This window comes from Oncorhynchus kisutch, linkage group LG19 (assembly GCF_002021735.2).
Source record: "Oncorhynchus kisutch isolate 150728-3 linkage group LG19, Okis_V2, whole genome shotgun sequence".
In the NCBI taxonomy this organism is placed as follows: domain Eukaryota; kingdom Metazoa; phylum Chordata; class Actinopteri; order Salmoniformes; family Salmonidae; genus Oncorhynchus; species Oncorhynchus kisutch.
The window spans coordinates 40,810,329-40,832,511 of record NC_034192.2 but is presented as its reverse complement, the minus strand read 5'-3'; the positions used below and the strand labels follow the sequence as shown (position 1 = coordinate 40,832,511).

Genomic DNA, 22,183 nt, shown 5'->3' with positions numbered 1-22,183 from the left:
TTTATCCTTATTCCCTCCAAAATATGCAGTATCTTGCTGAACCCTGTGGTATTTTATCACGCTGATAAATGTATATTCTAACATTGGCCAGGTGATGATGATGTGCAGGGAAGGATGTCAGACACAACAACATACTGGTACTGACGATACATTGCACTTATCAAAGATACAAAACAATCAGTAGCGTTGTTCTTGTACTAGTGTGGCTAAGCTACAGTAGTGTTGTTATTGTACTAGTGTGGCTAAGCTACAGTAGTGTTGTTATAGTACTAGTGTGGCTAAGCTACAGTAGTGTTGTTATTGTACTAGTGTGGCTAAGCTACAGTAGTGTTGTTCTTGCACTAGTGTGGCAAAACTACAGTAGTGTTGTTATTGTACTAGTGTTGCTAAGCTACAGTAGTGAGCTTCACTGGTATTGTAACAGCACCATGGGAGAATGTACTTCATGGTATTTGATGTTTTCAACCTAGATCACATACTTTACACAGACACCAGTGCATGCTCTGAGAGAGTTTTAGTTACGCAACCCTCAAGCTTATTAAAGAATGGATAGGCCAGTGTCATGTTGCGCCTTGGCAGGCCATATGTCTGTAACCCATGCCATCTGGTATCCTTTACAAAATGATTTTAATAATGGATAAACCAAGAAGAGAATGTTCCAGGATTACCTTCTCATTACCACCGTCACCTATCTCTTTGATTACTTGCAGACGCTCCCTTTAAAAAAGGTGGGTTAATTGCACACTCTGGCAACACAGTAACCTGCAAGTTAATTACATATTTCCTTTAGGGAAGCGTTATTAGAAGACATAAGGCTTCATTTAAATTATGATTTAATAAATGTTCCATACAATTAACATTATGATGACTGTCTGTCATTTCATTCTTGATATCTGGGAAATTCAAATATCAAAAAGCCGCGCTGACATGTATGTAATATGTGCATGTTAACCCCTTAGTACTGTATTTGAGTGCGATCTTGTAGTTAGCGATGGGGGTGTGCTGCATGTTGTCTCTGTAGCGTGGAGTGTACTGGAATTAACAAGATGCGGCTCGGCAGGGTAGCCTAGTGGTTAGAGTGTTGGACTAGTAACTGGAAGGTTGCAAGTTCATATCCCCGAGCTGACATGGTACAAATCTGTCGTTCTGCCCCTGAACAGGCAGTTAACCCACTGTTCCTAGGCCGTCATTGAAAATAAGAATTTGTTCTTAACTGACTTGCCTAGTTAAATAAAGGTAAAATAAAAATAAATAGCTGGGCTGATGAGACAATGGATTGTGTAGTCAGATGGAACAGAGTAAATAGGCATTTTAACATCATAGATTTAGCCGGTGGCAACTTGTGGAATAGACACTGTCTGGAATGTGGTTCTAACCAATCAGCATTCAGGATTCGACCCACCGGTTGTATAAATATAAATGTACAAGACAACCAACCATGAGAATCCAGCTCCCATGATAGAACGTCCAATGTATTTGTTAATGATTACATTTAATTTAGTTCCATTGTGAGTTAATTCCTCTCCTTTTTTTCCAGATCACATTTTGACACTTTGATTACGGTCTTTAAAGACCTTTGATAATTGCAGTCTAAACAAAGAGGCCATCTTGGAGCATCCGGCTGGAGCGCAGGGACACTTTTGAGTGTAAACAGCCATGGCATTACGTGGAGTGATGGTAGCACAAAGGCCACATCAAACATACTCTGAAGACCTTCCAGTGGAGATATGGGCCAGGCCAACTTCACAAATGATTTTTATTGGTTCATTGCATAGGGGCAAAGTTTTGATCTAAATCCTCAAACTAATTGGGCTAAAAACAAACACCAGGAAATAGGAAGTGCCTGCCTTTTGAGGGTTTTGGGGTTTTGTTCAAGCCTCCTCCATAGGCTTACTGCGTTTAGCTCTGCTTTAGTTGTGTGACCTGGAATGCTATTTACTTCAGATGAATACCTCTTAGGAATAATACATGACAGTGTTCCATTGCATTTCTCTGGGGTGGGTTTATCACCATAAGGGTTAGATGGGCCAAACATTTCATACTCTGTCGGCTGTGCTCTCTGTCGCTATCATCTTTCACTGGGATAATCATTTTTTGTGATTGAGTCGGCATACGAACTCTGTTGAGCTTGGATTTTTCAGTCTAAACAGATGCGTAATGACGAGTTACACAGAATCCAAAGAGCATAAACAATCAATTATTGTAGTAAATTATGTTGAATACTTATTTTTTAGGGAAGTGAGCTAGTTGACATTTATTACTGCTGTGAATGTTACAATTGTCAAGTCTCTGTGATATGCGAGTATTCTCAATTTTAAAGATGTCTTGAAAAGCATCAACTTTTAATGTGAATATGCATAAATGTTTGTTAATCTATTGGTGTGGCACGTTATATTTTACTGACGCCTTATAAAAGGGAAATAGTAGTGGAATGGTTGTTTAATCATCAATGGATTCTTAATTAAATGAATCTCCCATTGAATCTCAATTATTAAACATGGTCATTTCCTTCAGGATGCAACTGAATATTGAACAGCTTACAGTATTGCCTATGTGGATGTTTTTGTGAGAAGAAGTACTGTTCACAATTGACTGAGAAAGGGAGGAGGGAGAGAGGGAGAGAGAGAAGGAGAGAGAGGGAGAGGGAGAAAGCTGTGGTGACCCATGGAAGATACCTGGGGAGTGATTGCAATCTCCTGCAAGCTCATTTGGCATTCATACACTCAGACAGTGAATAGGGCGGCCGGCCGGCCTGTATTATCAAATGAGCGCTGCAGCAATATGAGCCTACATTTTTATGTAGCACTCAGTCTCAGGGACAACGCTCAGCTAGCCACCCTTAGGTCATCCCAGAGATGCGAGAGCCAAGAGCACTTGGGGAGAATGGGGAAACACTATGGTGAAGTCGTGCTGGGCAGGATGACAATGTGTGTTGGCTGTGACTATGTGAGACAAAAGCCATACACTCTGGCACGTCATAGTTACTCATGCATTACGTCAATGGCCCCGGGTTATTTTGCAAAGCTAAGAGCAGCATCGAGAGGCCGAAAGGCCCCATGTGTTTTGAGGGATTATATGGAAATTAGGTTAATCAAGAAATGATAACTATAATGCGAGAAGACTATGTTGGAATACTTTATTTACACCTGCTTGTGGTGAAATATTACATGTGGAATTCAACACTTTAACAAACAATATCTATCCGTTTCCAAGTGCCAATCCATTTTGCATGCTTGTCAAGGTCTTCTCCCAGCAACCACCAGTGTAACAAGGTCTTCTCCCAGCAACCCCCACTGTTTCAACTGTCATATGGCTCTTCAACATGTTCTGTATGCGTAATCAGAGTAGTGGTATCAAACCCACCTAGGATCAACATGTACTGTATGCAGAATCAGAGTAGTGGTATCAGACCCACCTAGGCTCAAAATGTACTGTATGCAGAATCAGAGTAGTGGTATCAGACCCACCTAGACTCAACATGTACTGTATGCAGAATCAGAGTAGTGGTATCAGACCCACCTAGGCTCAAAATGTACTGTATGCAGAATCAGAGTAGTGGTATCAGACCCACCTAGGATCAACATGTACTGTATGCAGAATCAGAGTAGTGGTATCAGACCCACCTAGGATCCAACCTGGCCTTAATTTGTGTCTGAATGTCTTGTCAGTGTAGCATTTTGCTGTCATCAGAGCAGCTCTTCTAGCTTGTTCTGCCCATGATGATAGTGCACTCTGTACATAATAGCTTTTCTATGCACCGGACTCAGGTGAGGGAGCACAATCATGAGCCTGCTCTTGTCCTGATTAGAAGCACTCTCCATAATTCACTGTGCTATTTCACTGGTGGACAGAGATGTGTGTGTGTGTGTGTGTGTGTGTGTGTGTGTGTGTGTGTGTGTGTGTGTGTGTGTGTGTGTGTGTGTGTGTGTGTGTGTGTGTGTGTGTGTGTGTGTGTGTGTGTGTGTGTGTGTGTGTGTGTGTGTGTGTGTGTGTGTGTGTGTGTGTGTGTGTGTGGTACTTGCGGGCAGGAGGGGTGTGTGTGTGTGTGGTACTTGCGGGCGGGAGGGGGGGAAATTGGTCACACATGTATGACATACTTACTACATATAGTACCAGTCAAAAGTTTGGACACACCTACTCATTCATTTTTATTATTGACTACATTGTTGATTAATAGTGAAGACATAACAACTATGAAATAACACATCATGTAGTATGTAGTACCCCAAAAAAAATAACACAACTGATTGACTCAAAAACATTAAGGGAAGAAATTCCACAAATTAACTTTTAACAAGGCACACCTGTTAATTTAAATGCATTCCAGGTGACTACCTCATGATGCTGGTTGAGAGAATGCCAAGAGTGTGCAAAGCTGTCATCAAGGGTGGCAACTTTGAAGAATCTCAAATATGAAACATACACTTTTTTAGTTACTACATGATTCCATATGTGTTATTTCATAGCGTTGATGTCTTCACTACAATTCTACAATGTATAAAATAGTAAGAAAGAAAGAAAAACCCTGGAATGATTAGCCGTGTCCAAACTTTTGACTGATACTGTATGTGTACAGCATAATATGTTAGTATTATTACTGTATTATAGATGTGGGCCAAACAGTTATGTTTTCATATGTAGTCATTAAAATGGGATATGAAAAATAATAGTAATATCATAATAATAATAATCGTGTAGTAGCAATTTAAACATGATTGTTTAGTAGACATCTTTAATTCTTCACTGTATACCGTAATGATGGCATGTTTGTGTTTCCTAAACTTTTTAATGCTGTATTTGTGCTCGCAGGGAGTCATGCTGATTATTCTCATTACAGTTGAGTTTAGTGCACGTCATGACACACCTGATGAAGCAGGAATAGTCTTTTCACAACCTGTTTCACAATCTGTCTATAAAGAGCAGTGGATTCCATGGAAATGATTGTAAATACCTTCTGCCCCTTCAATGAATATTTTACATATTAATATAGTATATCATACATATACAATCATATTGTTTATATTATTTTATAATCCGGTACAAAATTCCACCAAATGTTTTAAGACGTAGTTTATGCAGTAGACTTTATTTAAATTCCTCCCAGTATTCCCACTTGCTTTTTAAATATATCTTTACAGTTGTCATATTACATATTGTCTATCAAGTCTATGTTGTTGGGAGCTGATATGAACTGACCACTGCCTACAGACTGTGGCCTCCTAGTGGTCAGGAGGACAAGCAAACTACAAAGCAGTATATATGATGCAGGGGATGTACTGTATTTGTATCCACAGTAAGTTTGGTATACTTAAGAGTGTCAGATAAAATACACATTACAGGTGAAGGAATAAGGCTTCAGCCCATCCCATTACTACCCTACTCTCTTCTCCTGAAGACCTGAGCAGACACATCTTGACTACAGATGCTACTATTTCAGAGTGTAATTGATTTGATTCTTCCACCATTTGTTTTGACACCATTTAAATGAATGTTTAAATTGGATTTTAAAAATGTATTAACCTCCCGGACCTTCATTTATTAGCCTTCGCAGCTTTGGTGATAATCTGTATAATTACCAGCCTAATGTTCTCCCCATTAGGTTGTGCCCTCCAACAATTTCTACTTGTTGATCGTGTTCACTATTAATTGTGTTTGGACTTTGGAAATTCTCATGCATTTCCCATCATGTTTTTTCTTCCATTAACATTTTGCAGCTTGTGTGTTCTTTGAGATATGAGGGGTTGTGTGTAGGAAAATCAATACAATCATGCTCATTGTTTCACTGCATAAGGGTCAGAGAAACCGACAATATGCTCCTGTATAAACAATAGTGCTGTTTCTATGTGAAGAAAAAACACAGAGATGGAAATAGATGGAACATCTTTGATTAAAAAAGGTTGAATTCGGTTTGGCAAAAACACATATCGCTTGTGGACTTCATGAAAGTATTGTTGTTAGCAATAGATTTGTCATATTCCCTAAATTGTATTGTACTATCAATTCCTCACTTGACAATATGAATGTACAGTGCCTTCATAATGTATTCGTAACCCATGACTTATTCCTCATTTTGTTGTGTTCAAAATGCATTAAACAGATGGGTTGTTTCACCCATCTATCTACACACAATACCACATAGTGAAAACACGTTTTGGAAATGTTTGCAAATATATTAAATATGAATCAATACATGTTAGAATCACCTTTGACAGCGATTACTGATGTGAGTGTTTTTCTGCATAAGTCTCTAAGAGCTTTGCACATCTGGAATGTACAATATCATTATTTTTTTATATTCTTCAAGCTCTGTCAAGTTGGTTGTTGATCACTGATTTTCAAGTCGATTTAAGTCAAAATTGTAACTAGGCCACTCAGGAACATTCAGTGCTGTCTTGGTAAGCAACTCCAGGATATATTTGGCCTGGTGTTTTTGGTTATTGTCCTGCTGAAAGGTGAATTTGTCTCCCAGTGTCTGTTAGAAAGCAGACTGAAACAGGTTTTCCCGTATAATTTTTCCTGTGCTTAGCTCTATTCTGTTTATTTTCCTCCTAAAAACAAACTCACTTGCATATGACAAGCATACCCATAACATTATGCAGCCACCACCATGCTTGAAAATAGGAGGAGTAGTACTGAGTGATGTATTGCATTTGTATTCAGGACATGAAGTTCATTCCTTTGCCACATGTTTTGCAGTTTTACTTTAGTGTCTTATTGCAAACATGATGCATGTTTTTGAATATTTCTATTATGTGCAGGCGTCCTTCTTTTCACTCTGTCAATTAGGTTAGTATTGTGGAGTAACTGCCATGTTGTTGATCCATCCTCAGTTTTCTGAGGATCACAACCATTAAACTCTGCAACTGTTTTAAAGTCACCATTGGCCTCATGGTGAAATCCCTGAGTGGTTTCCTTCCTCTCCGGCAACTGAGTTAGGAAGGACACCTGTGTCTTTGTAGTGTATGGGTGTTCTTCACCATGCTCAAGGGGACATTAAATGTCTGCTTTTCTTTTTGTTGCCATCTACCAAGAGGTGCCTTTCTTTGCGAGGCATTGGAAAACCGCCCTGGTCTTTGTGGTTGAATCTGTGTTTGAAATTCACTGCTCAACTAAGGGAATTTTGTATGTGAGGGGTACAGAGATGAGGTAGCCATTAAAAAATCATGGTAAACACTATTATTTCACACAGAATTAGTCCATGTACATTATTATGTTACTTGTGAAGAACATTTTTACTCCTGAACTTATTTAGTCTTCCCATGACAAAGGGGTTACAGACATTTCAGCTTTTAATTTCAAATGTATTTGTAAACATTTCTAAAAACATAATTCGCATTATGGGCTATTGTGTGTAGGCCAGTTTAACTAAATCTATATTTAATCAATATTAAATTCAGGCTGTAACAACACAATTTGGAAAAATTCAAGGGGTGTTTCAGAAGGCACTGTACATAGGTGAAGCCCCATTGCATAGCTGCTGCTTATGGACTTGTTTGTCTTAGAGATTTTACACTTAATATATAGAAATCCTTCTATATCCACTGAAGTCCTTGGTTAGAATAATTATCAGATAGCCTCCACAGACTTATCATAGAGGCAGTTTCCTTTCTTCTCCACTCTTCTCCCTTCGTCAGTTTGCTTTGGCTAAAACACAACAAAAGACGGCAGACTGTTTGAACTGATTGTGGTGTGAGAAGACAACCTATGTAGCAAATTACTTTTGGCAATTTGTTCTTCAATTAGAATTAACCAATGGAAGATAAGAGTTGTGCTTGTATGTTGACTAAGTGAGCCAGTGGATATAGGGGTGTGATCGCTGGTCAAAACTGCAATAGAAAGAAAGGATGATTCAGGATGTTGAAAATTAGGCATTTGCATCAGAGAATCTAATATGTCCTTCATTTTTATTGAGATAAGATGCCAGTCAATTTCACCACAATAGTAAAATGATGTCATGTAAGATTCCATTTATAATCCCAAAATAATTTCATTCAAAAGATGTCTTACACATGTGTATTGACACCCATTAAGGTTTTCACACATTCCTTATTTTTACCAATTTATGCTCTATAAATGTATGTTCTTTCTGTCTGTTTTCCCTCTCTTTCTTGTAGAGCCGTGACAGAATGGTCGACTGTATGAGCAAAGTCATGCTGCACACAGCCCTCTCATGCTGGCAACCGTTCCTGGGACTGGCTCTAGTGGCCGTCTTTGTGGGTTCTGCCCTGGGATGTCCCGCCCGCTGTGACTGCTCAGCCCAGAGCAAGTCGGTCCTGTGCCACCGCAAACGCCTACCGAGCATCCCAGACGGCATCCCCATCGAGACCAGGATCCTGGACCTGAGCAAGAACAAGCTGCAGGCCGTCAACCCGGACGACTTTGCCCCCTACCCTGGACTAGAGGATCTGGACCTCAGTGGGAACATTATCAGCTATGTGGAGCCGGGGGCCTTCAACCCTCTGTACAGCATGCACTCTCTCAGTCTCAAAAGCAACCGCATCAAGCTTATTCCCCTGGGGGTCTTCACAGGCTTGTCCAACCTCACACGGCTGGATGTCAGCGACAACAAGATCGTCATCCTGCTGGACTACATGTTCCAGGACTTGCACAACCTGAAGTTCCTGGAGGTGGGTGACAATGACCTGGTGTACATCTCCCACCGGGCCTTCAGTGGACTGCTGAGCCTACAGACACTAACCCTGGAGAGATGCAACCTGACGGTGGTGCCCACTGAGGCCCTGTCCCATCTGCACAACTTGGTCAGACTTCACCTCCGATACCTCAGCATCAGCACATTGCAAGCATACTCCTTCAAGAAGCTTTTCCGGCTGCGCCACCTGGAGATTGACAGCTGGACCTCGCTGGACAGTGTGCCTGCCAACACACTACACAGCCTCAACCTGACCACGCTTTTCATCACCAACACTAACCTGTCCACCTTCCCATACCAGGCCCTAAAGCACCTGCACTACCTAACACACCTCAACCTGTCCTTCAACCGCATCAGACACATCGAGGGGGGAATGCTGTTTGAGTTGGTGCGCCTGAGGGAACTTCATCTAGTTGGGGCCCAGTTGTCGACCATTGAACAGTATGCATTTCATGGCCTCCGGTGGCTCAAAGTCCTCAACGTCTCCCACAACCATTTGAACACCCTGGAGAAGGGTGTCTTCCAAGCCCCTGAGGCTCTGGAGGTCCTCTTGATCGACGACAACCCCCTGGTGTGCGACTGTCGCCTCATGTGGATCCTGCAGAAAAGGCACTCCATCTTCTTTGGCGACTCGCAGCCAGAGTGCAGCACCCCTGAGGGTATCCGTGGCAGGCCTTTCAGGGAATTCAAGGAGACCCTGCTATCCTATTACGTGACATGCACCAAGCCAAAAATCCGGGAGAACAAGACACAGGCGATAGCAGTGGACGAGGGCCAGTCAGCGAAACTACACTGCAGTGCTGAAGGCATCCCCAGGCCGGTGGTGTCGTGGCTGTCCCCACGCCGGCGCCTCCTCACCAACAAGAGCTACGGTAGAGTCAAAGTCCACAACAATGGGACGCTGGAGATCAAGGTGGCCGAGGTGCAGGACGGTGGCGTGTACCTTTGCATGGCAACCAACACGGCGGGTAACGACTCATTGATGGCCTCCCTAGCAGTGAAAAGCCTGGGGTCGCTCTACGCAAACAGGACCCAGTACTACACAGATCCCAGCAATGCCACTACCAATGGGACTAGCAACGTAACCTACGGCTTGGACCTAAAGACTATCTTAGTGTCGACAGCAATGGGATGTTTCACATTCCTGGGGGTGGTCTTGTTCTGCTTTCTGCTACTGTTCGTTTGGAGCCGGGGCAAGGGAAAGCATAAAAACAACATAGATATTGAATATGTCCCTCGGTCCAAGTCTAATGGCACCTCTGTAGATGGAGGGGCAGAGGGACAAGCTGGACCTCATCGCTTTAACATGAAAATGATCTAACATGGTTTGTGAATCTGGGAATCCATATGTTGGGAATGCTCTAAGGATTATGTATTTGTATTGCAAATGGAACAACATTTCCCACTACTTCAGGAGAATGCTACTGGGCAATTCCATGGTAACAGAGTGATGCTGAGGCTCAGATTTTTCTCTTTGAAATGTATGCCAAACAAAAACCAATGATTGCAAAGTTAAACAAACCCTACAACTCTATGCACAAGAACTAGTTTTATTAATTTCCACAGTCATTTTTACAAACACACTTGAAGAACATTGCAGATGCAACGTTTGGTAACAGAATGACGGCACCAACAGCACAAATCATTCTGTGGCCAAACTTTGCATCTGCACTGTTCTTCAATGAAATGTCTTTTTCTAAAAATAAAATAAATATTTTTTTAAATTGTTTAAAGCAGTTCTTGTGCATAGAGTTATATGGTTTGTTTAACTTTGCAATCATTGGTTTTTGTTTGACATACATTTTCTAGGTAACATTGAAGTACCTTACTGTGATTGTTTTCAAGTAAAGAAATTTCTCAAGCAACAATTTTGCTAGGACTGTCTGGGAGTGGTCTAAGTGGAGAGGGGAAAACTGAAAATGAGTTTTATTGGCAGAGAGGTTTGTAACTCTTTCTTATTGGTCTATTAACTAATTTAACACCAGGTGTTGTCACCAGAATGGCCAAAACTCCATCCCACCAAAACAGCTTAAATTTCTCTTACACTAAAAAGGCATTACCATACTTTTCACAATTTCACAGTATTATTTCAACCTCATAGTGTGTAAATATATACTTTTTTGACTGCACTGGGCCCTTTAAAGTGAAGAAATCAGAGTATCAGGATCACCCTTTGGTTTACTAGGAATGGAAAAAGTACTACAGAGTGCCATAACAGGACACGGGAGTGCAATCCCCAACTATGGCATCGTATTGGATACAATGCCAGGACATTGTGACAAATGTTCTTGCTGTTGCTAGTGAGCTTGTCCACAACGGATCCTCCGAAATGATCTGAATCTCTACCCAGGGGACCCAAAAGGAACAGGTGTCATAATCAAGCTTTTGAAATTCTATTTACATGCCCAAGTACAGGATTGGTTTTAAAGACACTACAGAACCGTGTACAGTACAAATTTGTATCTAAAGGTATTACTCTTATTGGTTTGGTCTTGCACCATGCTTACGCACCAAACAGATTGATGAAACAGAGCATTCCCTCCAACCATAATCTTTGCATATATGTACTTAATGCTTCATTATGTACAGGTATGTACATACTCATTTAAACAAACTTTTCATAGCAATACTCATGGGTTGCAATATCAGCCAAAATCTCAATTCCCCCACCTAACAAGAAAAATGGTCACTTTTCACTTATGAAATTGTCCATGGATATAGGAAAGGGCTTCTACAGGATTGCAATGTCACACTGGAGAAAATATATCCCTGTTCCCCAAATATACACCTAGATATTGAAGATATTTTTTGTTTATTGTCAACCATAAAGGAAAAAGATTTTATTTATCAAAGTGGTTTGAGGGTTTTACAAAAGTGAGTATCATAACACTATTCCGGGAGAAATAATCACATTTGATGATTTAGAAGGTGACATATTGGTCAGAGAACCTACATGGACCACTTTTCTGTCCTTTTCTTGTCTCTTTTTATTCCTTTGACTGTAACCTTTGCCTGATGGCAAAATATGTGTCCAGCTTACTACAGTGAAGTTGTCATCTTTTCTCCCCAGTAAAACATTTGGACTTTGTTGTGGTAGTTCCTCATTTTTGTTGTTGAATCATTTAGATTGTGAAAAGTTCAAAGTAAAATAAAAAAAATGTATGTGAAATAAAATAATATTTATTTGTACCATTTAGTGTGTCTATATATTTATTGCAATGAAGCAAAAGAGGATCTTGATCAGTATATAATATGCCTGTTGAACATCTGGAAACAGCATAGTAACATTAGCATATGGTTGAATACAATTGTTAAAATAGAACATATCAAATATCAATCACTGGCATCAAGAGATCTGTCTTACAATGTATGTTAAAAAAATTCTAACGGTTATTTGTATTTCTACAACATCAGATGAAGTTGACAAGTCCATTCAAGGAACGAGATCTGCAGAAACACAACTACGACAGATCACAGGTTGAGAAAATGAAATTATTTGGGGCATTGCCTTTCCAGAATGTACAATTAAGCACACATTCTCCCTTTTACTCAAACCATAACCTTTGAATATTACCTTTTTATCATGCAAAAAAGTCTGATATCCACCCCTAACCTTTCAAATCAGAAGAAGGAACAGGGCAAAATGTCTAGTCCCTAAGTCTGGACAGCATGATGTTGCAGGTAGTGTGCAGCAAGAGGAAGGCACTATCAGAGGTGTAATCTGGAGGAATGCAGTTAACCTTCTGACACAGTCCAGATGAGCACCTGGAGGCGTTACATTTATCACTGAGATGAAGACTGCAAACCGGAGGGGTATCCTGGGTTACGAAGATAGCAGATTGCAATGCTACAGGAGATACAATGCTGCCCAATTCACTATATTCACAAGACTGATTTATTACGTTGTTCTCTATTTAATGTGTGCCAGTGTTTTTCCTCTGTCTATATATGTTTACATCCTATTATCTTGCTTTACAGTTAATGTTGCCTGTGTTGTTAGCTTGAAAATGTAATTTCATGTCATGATTTTAACTATTTTACCCAATTTTTCTCCCAAATTCCGAGCTTGTCTCATCGCTGCAACTCTACAACGGGCTCGGGAGGTGAAGGTCGAGTCATGCGTCCTCCGAAACATGATCAAACCGAGCTTCTTAACACCAGCCGGCTTAACCCGGAAGCCAGCACGACAAGGAGTCGCTAGAGCGCGATGAGCCAAGTAAAGCCTCCCCAAACCTGGACGATGCTGGGCCAATTGTGCACAGCCCTATGGGACTCCTGATCACAGCTGGTTGTGATACAGCCAGGATCAATTCTGGGTCTGTAGTGATGTCTCTTGCACTGTGACGAAGTGCCTTAGACTGCTGCGCCACTCAGGAGGCCCCATAGGTAAACATTTTAATGCAGCACAATAAACATTTAGAGAATATCATGTATCAGTTAAGTTTAGCACGTGTCACTTTGCTTATGACCTTGCTGTACATTTGTTTTACCATAATTAACCATATAGTTGTTTTTACATTTATTTTTACATTTATGTCCTTTCTCTTCACCTTATACTGTTTATACAATCACTATAACCACTTTCATGGGCTTCTTTGGCTGTGTTCACACAGGCAGCCCTATTCTGATATTTTTTCCACTAATCGGTCTTTTGACCAATCACATCAGATCTTTTCACATCAGCTCTTTTTCAGGGCTGATTTGAATGGTCAAAAGACCAATTAGTGAAAAATATATCAGAATTGGTCTGCCTGTGTAAATGCAGCCTTTGTTTCGATGTCCTCAATCCCATGGGTCTCTTGTGAAATCAGAACACCAAAATACAAAATAAATGAGGTTGAGTTTGTAGGTCAGTGATGGCCACATTCTGTGTTTGGCACATAGAGCTGTGCTAGATGAAACCTGGACTACAAATGGATCCCCCACTTTGACCACCATTTCACTTCTCTCCACAGTCACTGAAAGAAACTTAAAAGCTGGGCCATATGATTGTATGAGGATGTTTTTGCTCAGATGGCACCCTGCAGAAATGTGTCAGTGAGCGACAAACCCCATGACACTCTGTCCTGTTGGGGCTATGAACTGCCAATCCAGGTGATGTACTCATCTTTTAAGACCCCCGTGGAGCAGGAGCAGAAATACACCCCACCAGACAGCCCACCACAGTGCCTTTGTTCACATGCCATGTTTTAGCAGTGCCTCTTTGTAACCAGTGCTAATAAGACATTTTTTCTTCATTTGTTTTACCTCTGATGTTAGAATATCTCTTTCCCAGGGGAAAGGGAAGGGACAATCTTTTGAACTATTTCAAAATGTATTTTTCAACTGCATTATCATTTTGGTAAAGGTTATGGAGGATAGGGTCAATGAAGCCATTAATTGTTATTGCTCTTGACAAGATATTTGCCAATGGGGCTATTAAACCTCAAGGTTTTCCTTTATATCAACACATCTAACCCAATGTAGTCAGTACGCTTATGGGGACGCTCTCAAACTTTCACTATTCACAAATGCAAAGAGGTATGTATATTTCCTGCAACATGTCTCTGTTTGTTTTCTTGATGTAGTCAAACGTACACATTCAGAATTAAATTTCAGCAGCATTTCATCTCACAGCAGATACCATTGACATGATTCAACGTTCCCCATGTACTACAGAGCTTACAAACAGAATAATCATTGCCTCTGCAGGACTCGAGACGTGCTGCTACGAACTTACCCCTGCACATTGACTCGGTACTGGTACTCCTTGTATATAGCCTCATTATTGTTTTTATTGTGTTATTATTTATTTTATATTTTTGCAAATATTTGTCTTACTTTTTAACTCTGCACTGCTGGGAATGGGCTCATAAGTAAGCATCTCACTGTAAGTCTACTCCTGTTGTATTCGGCACATGTGACCAATACGATTTGATTTAATATCACCATGTGGACACAACAGATAGCATAATACGTGAACGGTCTTCGCTGTGTAAGGGGAAGGAATGTAAAGATGTGGGAGGGAAGGGAGGGGGATGGGATACCCAACATTGATATCAAATAGTCCTAGAGTGAGGCTGGCAGTTACCGCAGTCTGGGCAGATGTAAGCGGGGCAGGTTGCGTGCTGTGTGCTTTCATTAGGTGAGCTTTCATACATTCCCTCATGGTGTGCTTCCCTGCCAAATGAGCTCCCTTGTGATCCCACTGCTGTTCCACCCTTCGACCCACTACCAGCTGTACTGGTGGGAAATGTGTAGAGTCAAATTGTGTGTGTTTATTCTTCAAATAATTATTCAAGCTCTGTCAATATGTTGGGGATCATGGCAAGACAGTCATTTTCAAGTCCTGCCATAGATTCTCAAGAAGATCTATGTCAAAACCACAACCAACACTAAACGTGAACACAGAATAATCCCGCACAAACTAGAGCGGGCCTAACAAGGCTAGAAAATCTAGAAAACACAAATAGGAACAGGTGGAACTAATAAGACTAAACTAACAGAAAAGGAAAAAGGGATCGGTGGCGGCTAGTAGGCCGGTGTCGATGACCGCAGAGCACCGCCCGAACAGGCAGGGGAGCCAACTTCAGCGGGAGTCGTGACACATACCATGATGCAGCCACCAGCATGCTTGAAAATAAGTAAGCAGTTACTCAGTGATGTGTTGGATTTGCCCCAAACAGGGCTTTGCATTTAGGCCAAAAAGTTTATTAATTTGCTGTATTTTTTTTACAGTATTACTTTAGTGGCTTGTTATTATACATATGCATGTTTTGGAATATTTTTTCAGTATATTCTTTTCACTGTCATTTAGGTCACTGGTGGAATCACTGCAATGTTGTTGTTTCATCCTCAGTTTTCTCCCATCACAGCCATTGAAATCACCAATGGCCTCATGGTGACATCCCTGGGCAGTTTCTTTTCTATCCTGCAGCTCAGTTCAGAAGGAAAACTGCATCTTTGATGTGTCTGGCTGGTTTAATACATAATCCACAGCATACTTATTAGCTTGACCATGCTTAAAAATATATTAAATGTCTGATTTGTTATTGTTACCCATCTACCAATCACTGCCCTTCTATATGAGGCTTTCGAAAAGCTCCCTGATCTTTGTAGTTGAATGTGTGCTTGAAATTTTATACTTGACTGAGGGACCTTAAAGTTGTTGTGTGTATGGGGGACAGAGGAAGGATTAGTCATTCAATAATCATGTCGACCCCTTTTATTTCACACAGAGTGAGTCCATATAACTTATTATGTGATTTGATAAGCCACATTTGACTCTTGAACTTAAATTTAGGCTAAACAAAGGGTCTGAATACGGATGCAATGTTAATATTGTAATTCTCATGTTTTTGTAGGTTGATAAAAAATGACAATTAAATCAATTTTAATCACGATTTTGTAACACAGTAAAATGTGAACAAATCCAAGGGCTCTGAATACTTTTGCAAGGCACAGTGTGTACAGTACCAGTCAACAGTTTGGACACACCTAATCATTCAAGGGTTTTTCTTCATTTTTACTATTTTCTACATTGTAGAATAATTGTGAAAACATCCAAACTATGAAATAACACACATGGAATCATGTATTATCCAAAAAAGTGTTAAACAAATCCAAATATATTTTATATTTGAGATTATTCAAAGTAGGCACCCTTTGCCTTGATGACAGCTTTGCAACCTCTAGGCATTCTCTCAACCAGCTTCATGAGTTAGTCACCTGGAATGCATTTCCTTGTTAAGTTCATTTCTGGAATTTCTTTCCTTCTTCATACGTTTGAGCCAATCAGTTCTGCTGTGAAAAGGTAGGGGTGGTACACAGAAGATAGCCCTGTTCGGTAAAATAACATTTCCGTATTATGGCAAGAACATCTCAAATAAGCATAGAGAAACGACAGTCCATCATTACTTTAAGACATGAAGGTCAGTTAATTCGGAAAATGTCAAGAACTTTGAAAGTTTCTTCAAGTGAGGTCGCAAAAACCATCAAGCGCTATGATGAAACTGGCTCTTATGAGGACCGCCACAGAAAGAAAGACCCAGAGTTAACCTCTGCTGCAGAGGATAAGTTTATTAGAGCTAACTGCACCTCAGACTGCAGACACATCTCAACATTAACTGTTCAGAAGAGACTGCGTAAATCAGGCCTTCATGGTTGAATTGCTGCAAAGAAACCAGTACTAAAGGACACCAATAATAAGAAGAGACGTTCTAGGCAAAGACATTTTTGCAATGGACATTAGACCGTTGGAAATCTGTCCTTTGGTCTGATAAGTCCAAATGTTTGATTTTTGGTTCCAACAGCCATGTCTTTGTGAGACACAGAATAGGTGAACAGATGGTCTCTGTATGTGTGGTTCCCACCGTGAAGCATGGAGGAGGAGGTGTGATGGTGCTTTGATGGTGACACTGTCAGTGATTTATTTAGAATTCAAGTCATACTTAACCAGCATGGCTAACACAGCATTCTGCAGCGATACACCATGCCATCTGGTTTGCACATTTCTTAACCTTAATTTAGCAAGGCAAGTCAGTTAGGAACAAATTCTCATTTACAATGACAGCCTAGGAACAGTGGGTTAACTGCCTTGTTCAGGGGCAGAATGACAGATTATTACCGTGTCAGCTCGGGGATTCTTTCGGTTACAGGCCCAACGCTCTAACCACAAGGCTACCTGCCATCCGATCATATGTTTCTCAACAGGACAATGAAACAACACACCTCCAGTCTATTTAAGGGCTTTTTGACCAAGAAGGAGAGTAATGGAGTGCTGCATCAGATGACCTGGCCTCCACAATCACCCGACCTCAACGGAATTGAGATGGTTTGATTTGAGTTGGACCACAGAGTGAAGGAAAAGCAGTCAACACGTGCTCAAAATATGTGCGAACTCCTTCAAGACTCCTGAAATAGCATTCCAGGTGATGCTGGTTGAGAGAATGCCAAGAGTCTGCAAACCTGTCATCAAGGCGAAGTGTGGCTACTTTGAAGGATCTCAAATATAAAATGTATTTTGATTTGTTTAACACTTTTTTGGTTACTACATGATTCCATGTGTTATTTCATAGTTTTAATGTCTTCACTATTATTCTAAAAAATTAAGAAAAACCCTTGAATGGTACTGTATATACACTCTACACACAAACAAATACACACACACACACACACACACACAATTTCTTGTCCATTAAAATAACATCAAATTGATCAGAAATACAGTGTACACATTGTTAATGTTGTAAATGACTATTGTAGCTGGAATTCTTAATGGAATATCTACATAGGCGTACAGAGGCCCATTATCAGCAAATATCACTTCTGTGTTAGCCTCAGCTTCATTAAATAAGATACAGACACTGGACAGAGGAACTCTGCCTAGAAGGCCAGCATCCCGGAGTTGCCTCTTCACTGTTGGCGTTGAGACTGGTGTTTTGCTGGTACTATTTAATGAAGCTGCTATTTGGGGACTTGTGAGGAGCCTGTTTCTCAAACTAGACACTCTAATGTGTCAGTTGTGCACCGGGGCCTCCCACTCCTCTTTCTATTCTGGTTAGAGACAGTTTGTACTGTTCTGTGAAGGGAATAGTACACAGCGTTGTACGACATCATCAATTTCTCGCATGGGATAGCCTTTATTGCTCAGAACAAGAACAAACTGACGAGTTTCAGAAGAAAGTTCTTTGTTTCTTGCCATTTTGAGCCTGTAATCGAACCCACAAATGCTGATGCTCCAGATATTCAACTAGTCTAAAGAATGCCACTTTTATTGCTTCTTTAATCAGGACAACAGTTTTCAGCTGTGCTAACATAATTGCAAAAAGGTTTTCTAAGGTTTTCTGCCACCAAGGTGGCATAGCAGTTCAGACGTCTTTTGTCCTCGTCTTGTCGTGTCCTGTATATATATATATTTACAACTTTTTCACATACATTTTATTTTTATTTTCCATCAACTCATCTTCAAAACACTCTCCTGCAACCCGCCTCACCAATGTATATTTATAAAAAAGTATTATTTACCTCAGATCTGTAATCCTCCAAGAAGCTAGCCAGAAACTCCAAGAAGCTAGCCTGAAACTAGCCAGAAGCTAATCCAGAAGCTAGTTCAGAAGCTAGTTAGCTCCTTTACTGGCAAATCGTTAGTATTCAGCTAACCACGGTTTGTGGTCATCAGCTATCCTTTAGCTCGAAAATCTATCGCCAGTTCTGTACGGCGCAGCGCGGCTCGGAACGGAACATACCGGACCAATTTTTCTCTCCATGTCCCTGGATTTCGACTGCTCTCTGGACATTCATACCCGGATCTCACAGCTAGCTAGCTGCTATCCGTGTGACTATCGGCCTTCGTCGATTCCGGAGCAAACATCAATTATTCCGGAGCTAGCAAGCTCCGTCAATCACTCCTGAGTTCCATCAATCACACCTGGGCTGCAGTCACCTATCCGGACCCGTTTTACTGCTTTCGCGGAGCCCCACCGGGCCTTCACAACTGGACTGCCGACGTTATCTACCCGAAGGAGTTATTCGGCTGGCTCCTGAACGCCCATCTGCGGCCTGCTAACCGTTAGCTGTCTTACCGGCTGCTATCTGAATAGACAATCGGACAATTTTTTTATATATTTTTATTTTTATTTTTTATTATTATTATTATGTTTTCTTCTTGGGCCTCTATAACTATATCTATTGTTTTTATTTTTGTTGTTGTTGTGTGATTTGGATTAATCCCCTCTACCACACGGAACCCCACTAATCTACTGACGGAACGCAAGAGGTAGCTAACAACAGACCTCCATCCTATGCTAGCTTGCTACCGATGCCCTGGCTAGCTGTCTAAATCACCAACCAACCTCTCCACTCACCGGACCCTTTTGATCACTCGACTAAGCATGCCTCTCCTTAATGTCAATATGTCTTGTCCATTTCTGTTCTGGTTAGTGTTTATTGGCTTATTTCACTGTAGAGCCTCTAGTCCTGCTCACTATACCTTATCCAACCTATTAGTTCCACCACCCACACATGCAATGACATCTCCTGGTTTCAACGATGTTTCTAGAGACAATATCTCTCTCTTCATCACTCAATACCTAGGTTTACCTCCACTATATTCACATCCTACCATACATTTGTCTGTACATTATACCTTGATGCTATTTTATCGCCCCCAGAAACCTCCTTTTACTCTATGTTCCAGACGTTCTAGACGACCAATTCTCATAGCTTTTAGCCGTACCCTTATTCTACTCCTCCTATGTTCCTCTGGCGATGTAGAGGTGAATCCAGGCCCTGCAGTGCCTAGCTCCACTCCTATTCCCCAGGCGCTCTCTTTTGACGACTTCTGTAACCGTAATAGCCTTGGTTTCATGCATGTTAACATTAGAAGCCTCCTCCCTAAGTTTGTTCTATTCACTGCTTTAGCACACTCTGCCAACCCGGATGTTCTAGCTGTGTCTGAATCCTGGCTTAGGAAGACCACCAAAAACTCAGACATTTTAATTCCAAACTACAACATTTTCAGACAAGATAGAACTGCCAAAGGGGGCGGTGTTGCAATCTACTGCAAAGATAGCCTGCAGAGTTCTGTCCTACTATCCAGGTCTGTACCCAAACAATTTGAACTTCTACTTTTAAAAATCCACCTCTCTAAAAACAAGTCTCTCACTGTTGCCGCCTGCTATAGACCACCCTCTGCCCCCAGCTGTGCTCTGGACACCATATGTGAACTGATTGCCCCCCATCTATCTTCAGAGTTCGTGCTGCTAGGCGACCTAAACTGGAACATGCTTAACACCCCAGCCATCCTACAATCTAAACTTGATGCCCTCAATCTCACACAAATTATCAATGAACCTACCAGGTACCTCCCCAAAACCTTAAACACGGGCACCCTCATAGATATCATCCTAACCAACTTCCCCTCTAAATACACCTCTGCTGTCTTCAACCAAGATCTCAGCGATCACTGCCTCATTGCCTGCATCCGTAATGGGTCAGCGGTCAAACGACCGCCACTCATCACTGTAAAACGCTCCCTGAAACACTTCTGCGAGCAGGCCTTTCTAATCGACCTGGCCGGGGTATCCTGGAAGGATATTGATCTCATCCCGTCAGTAGAGGATGCCTGGATATTTTTTAAAAATGCCTTCCTAACCATCCTAAATAAACATGCCCCATTCAAGAAATTTAGAACCAGGAACAGATATAGCCCTTGGTTCTCCCCAGACCTGACTGCCCTTAACCAACACAAAAACATCCTATGGCGTTCTGCATTAGCATCGAACAGCCCCCGTGATATGCAGCTGTTCAGGGAAGCTAGAAATCATTATACACAGGCAGTTAGAAAAGCCAAGGCTAGCTTTTTCAAGCAGAAATTTGCTTCCTGCAACACTAACTCAAAAAAGTTCTGGGACACTGTAAAGTCCATGGAGAATAAGAACACCTCCTCCCAGCTGCCCACTGCACTGAAGATAGGAAACACTGTCACCACTGATAAATCCACCATAATTGAGAATTTCAATAAGCATTTTTCTACGGCTGGCCATGCTTTCCACCTGGCTACTCCTACCCCGGACAACAGCACTGCACCCCCAACAGCAACTCGCCCAAGCCTTCCCCATTTCTCCTTCTCCCAAATCCATTCAGCTGATGTTCTGAAAGAGCTGCAAAATCTGGACCCCTACAAATCAGCCGGGCTAGACAATCTGGACCCTTTCTTTCTAAAATTATCTGCCGAAATTGTTGCCACCCCTATTACTAGCCTGTTCAACCTCTCTTTCGTGTCGTCTGAGATTCCCAAAGATTGGAAAGCAGCTGCGGTCATCCCCCTCTTCAAAGGGGGGGACACTCTTGACCCAAACTGCTACAGACCTATATCTATCCTACCGTGCCTTTCTAAGGTCTTCGAAAGCCAAGTCAACAAACAGATTACCGACCATTTCGAATCTCACCATACCTTCTCTGCTATGCAATCCGGTTTCAGAGCTGGTCATGGGTGCACCTCAGCCACGCTCAAGGTCCTAAACGATATCTTAACCGCCATCGATAAGAAACATTACTGTGCAGCCGTATTCATTGATCTGGCCAAGGCTTTCGACTCTGTCAATCACCATATCCTCATCGGCAGACTCGACAGCCTTGGTTTCTCAAATGATTGCCTCGCCTGGTTCACCAACTACTTCTCTGATAGAGTTCAGTGTGTCAAATCGGAGGGTCTGCTGTCCGGACCTCTGGCAGTCTCTATGGGGGTGCCACAGGGTTCAATTCTTGGACCGACTCTCTTCTCTGTATACATCAATGAGGTCGCTCTTGCTGCTGGTGAGTCCCTGATCCACCTCTACGCAGACGACACCATTCTGTATACTTCCGGCCCTTCTCTGGACACTGTGTTAACAACCCTCCAGGCAAGCTTCAATGCCATACAACTCTCCTTCCGTGGCCTCCAATTGCTCTTGAATGCAAGTAAAACTAAATGCATGCTCTTCAACCGATCGCTGCCTGCACCTACCCGCCTGTCCAACATCACTACTCTGGACGGCTCTGACTTAGAATACG

General features: G+C 41.5%; 1 protein-coding gene across 2 annotated transcripts in view; it reads left to right on the top strand.

Annotated features, from left to right (window-relative positions):
- LOC109864448 (leucine-rich repeat and immunoglobulin-like domain-containing nogo receptor-interacting protein 2) overlaps window positions 1-11,842 on the top strand; it is a 317,575-nt gene extending 305,733 nt beyond the window's left edge. For both annotated transcript variants that reach the window (XM_020452240.2, XM_031798668.1), the window contains one exon: window positions 8,115-11,842. In XM_020452240.2, coding sequence (XP_020307829.1) covers window positions 8,127-9,971 — 1,845 coding nt within the window. In that variant the 5' untranslated portion in view covers window positions 8,115-8,126 and the 3' untranslated portion in view covers window positions 9,972-11,842. The remainder of the gene's footprint in view (window positions 1-8,114) is intronic.
- The last annotated feature ends 10,341 nt before the right edge of the window (window positions 11,843-22,183 follow it).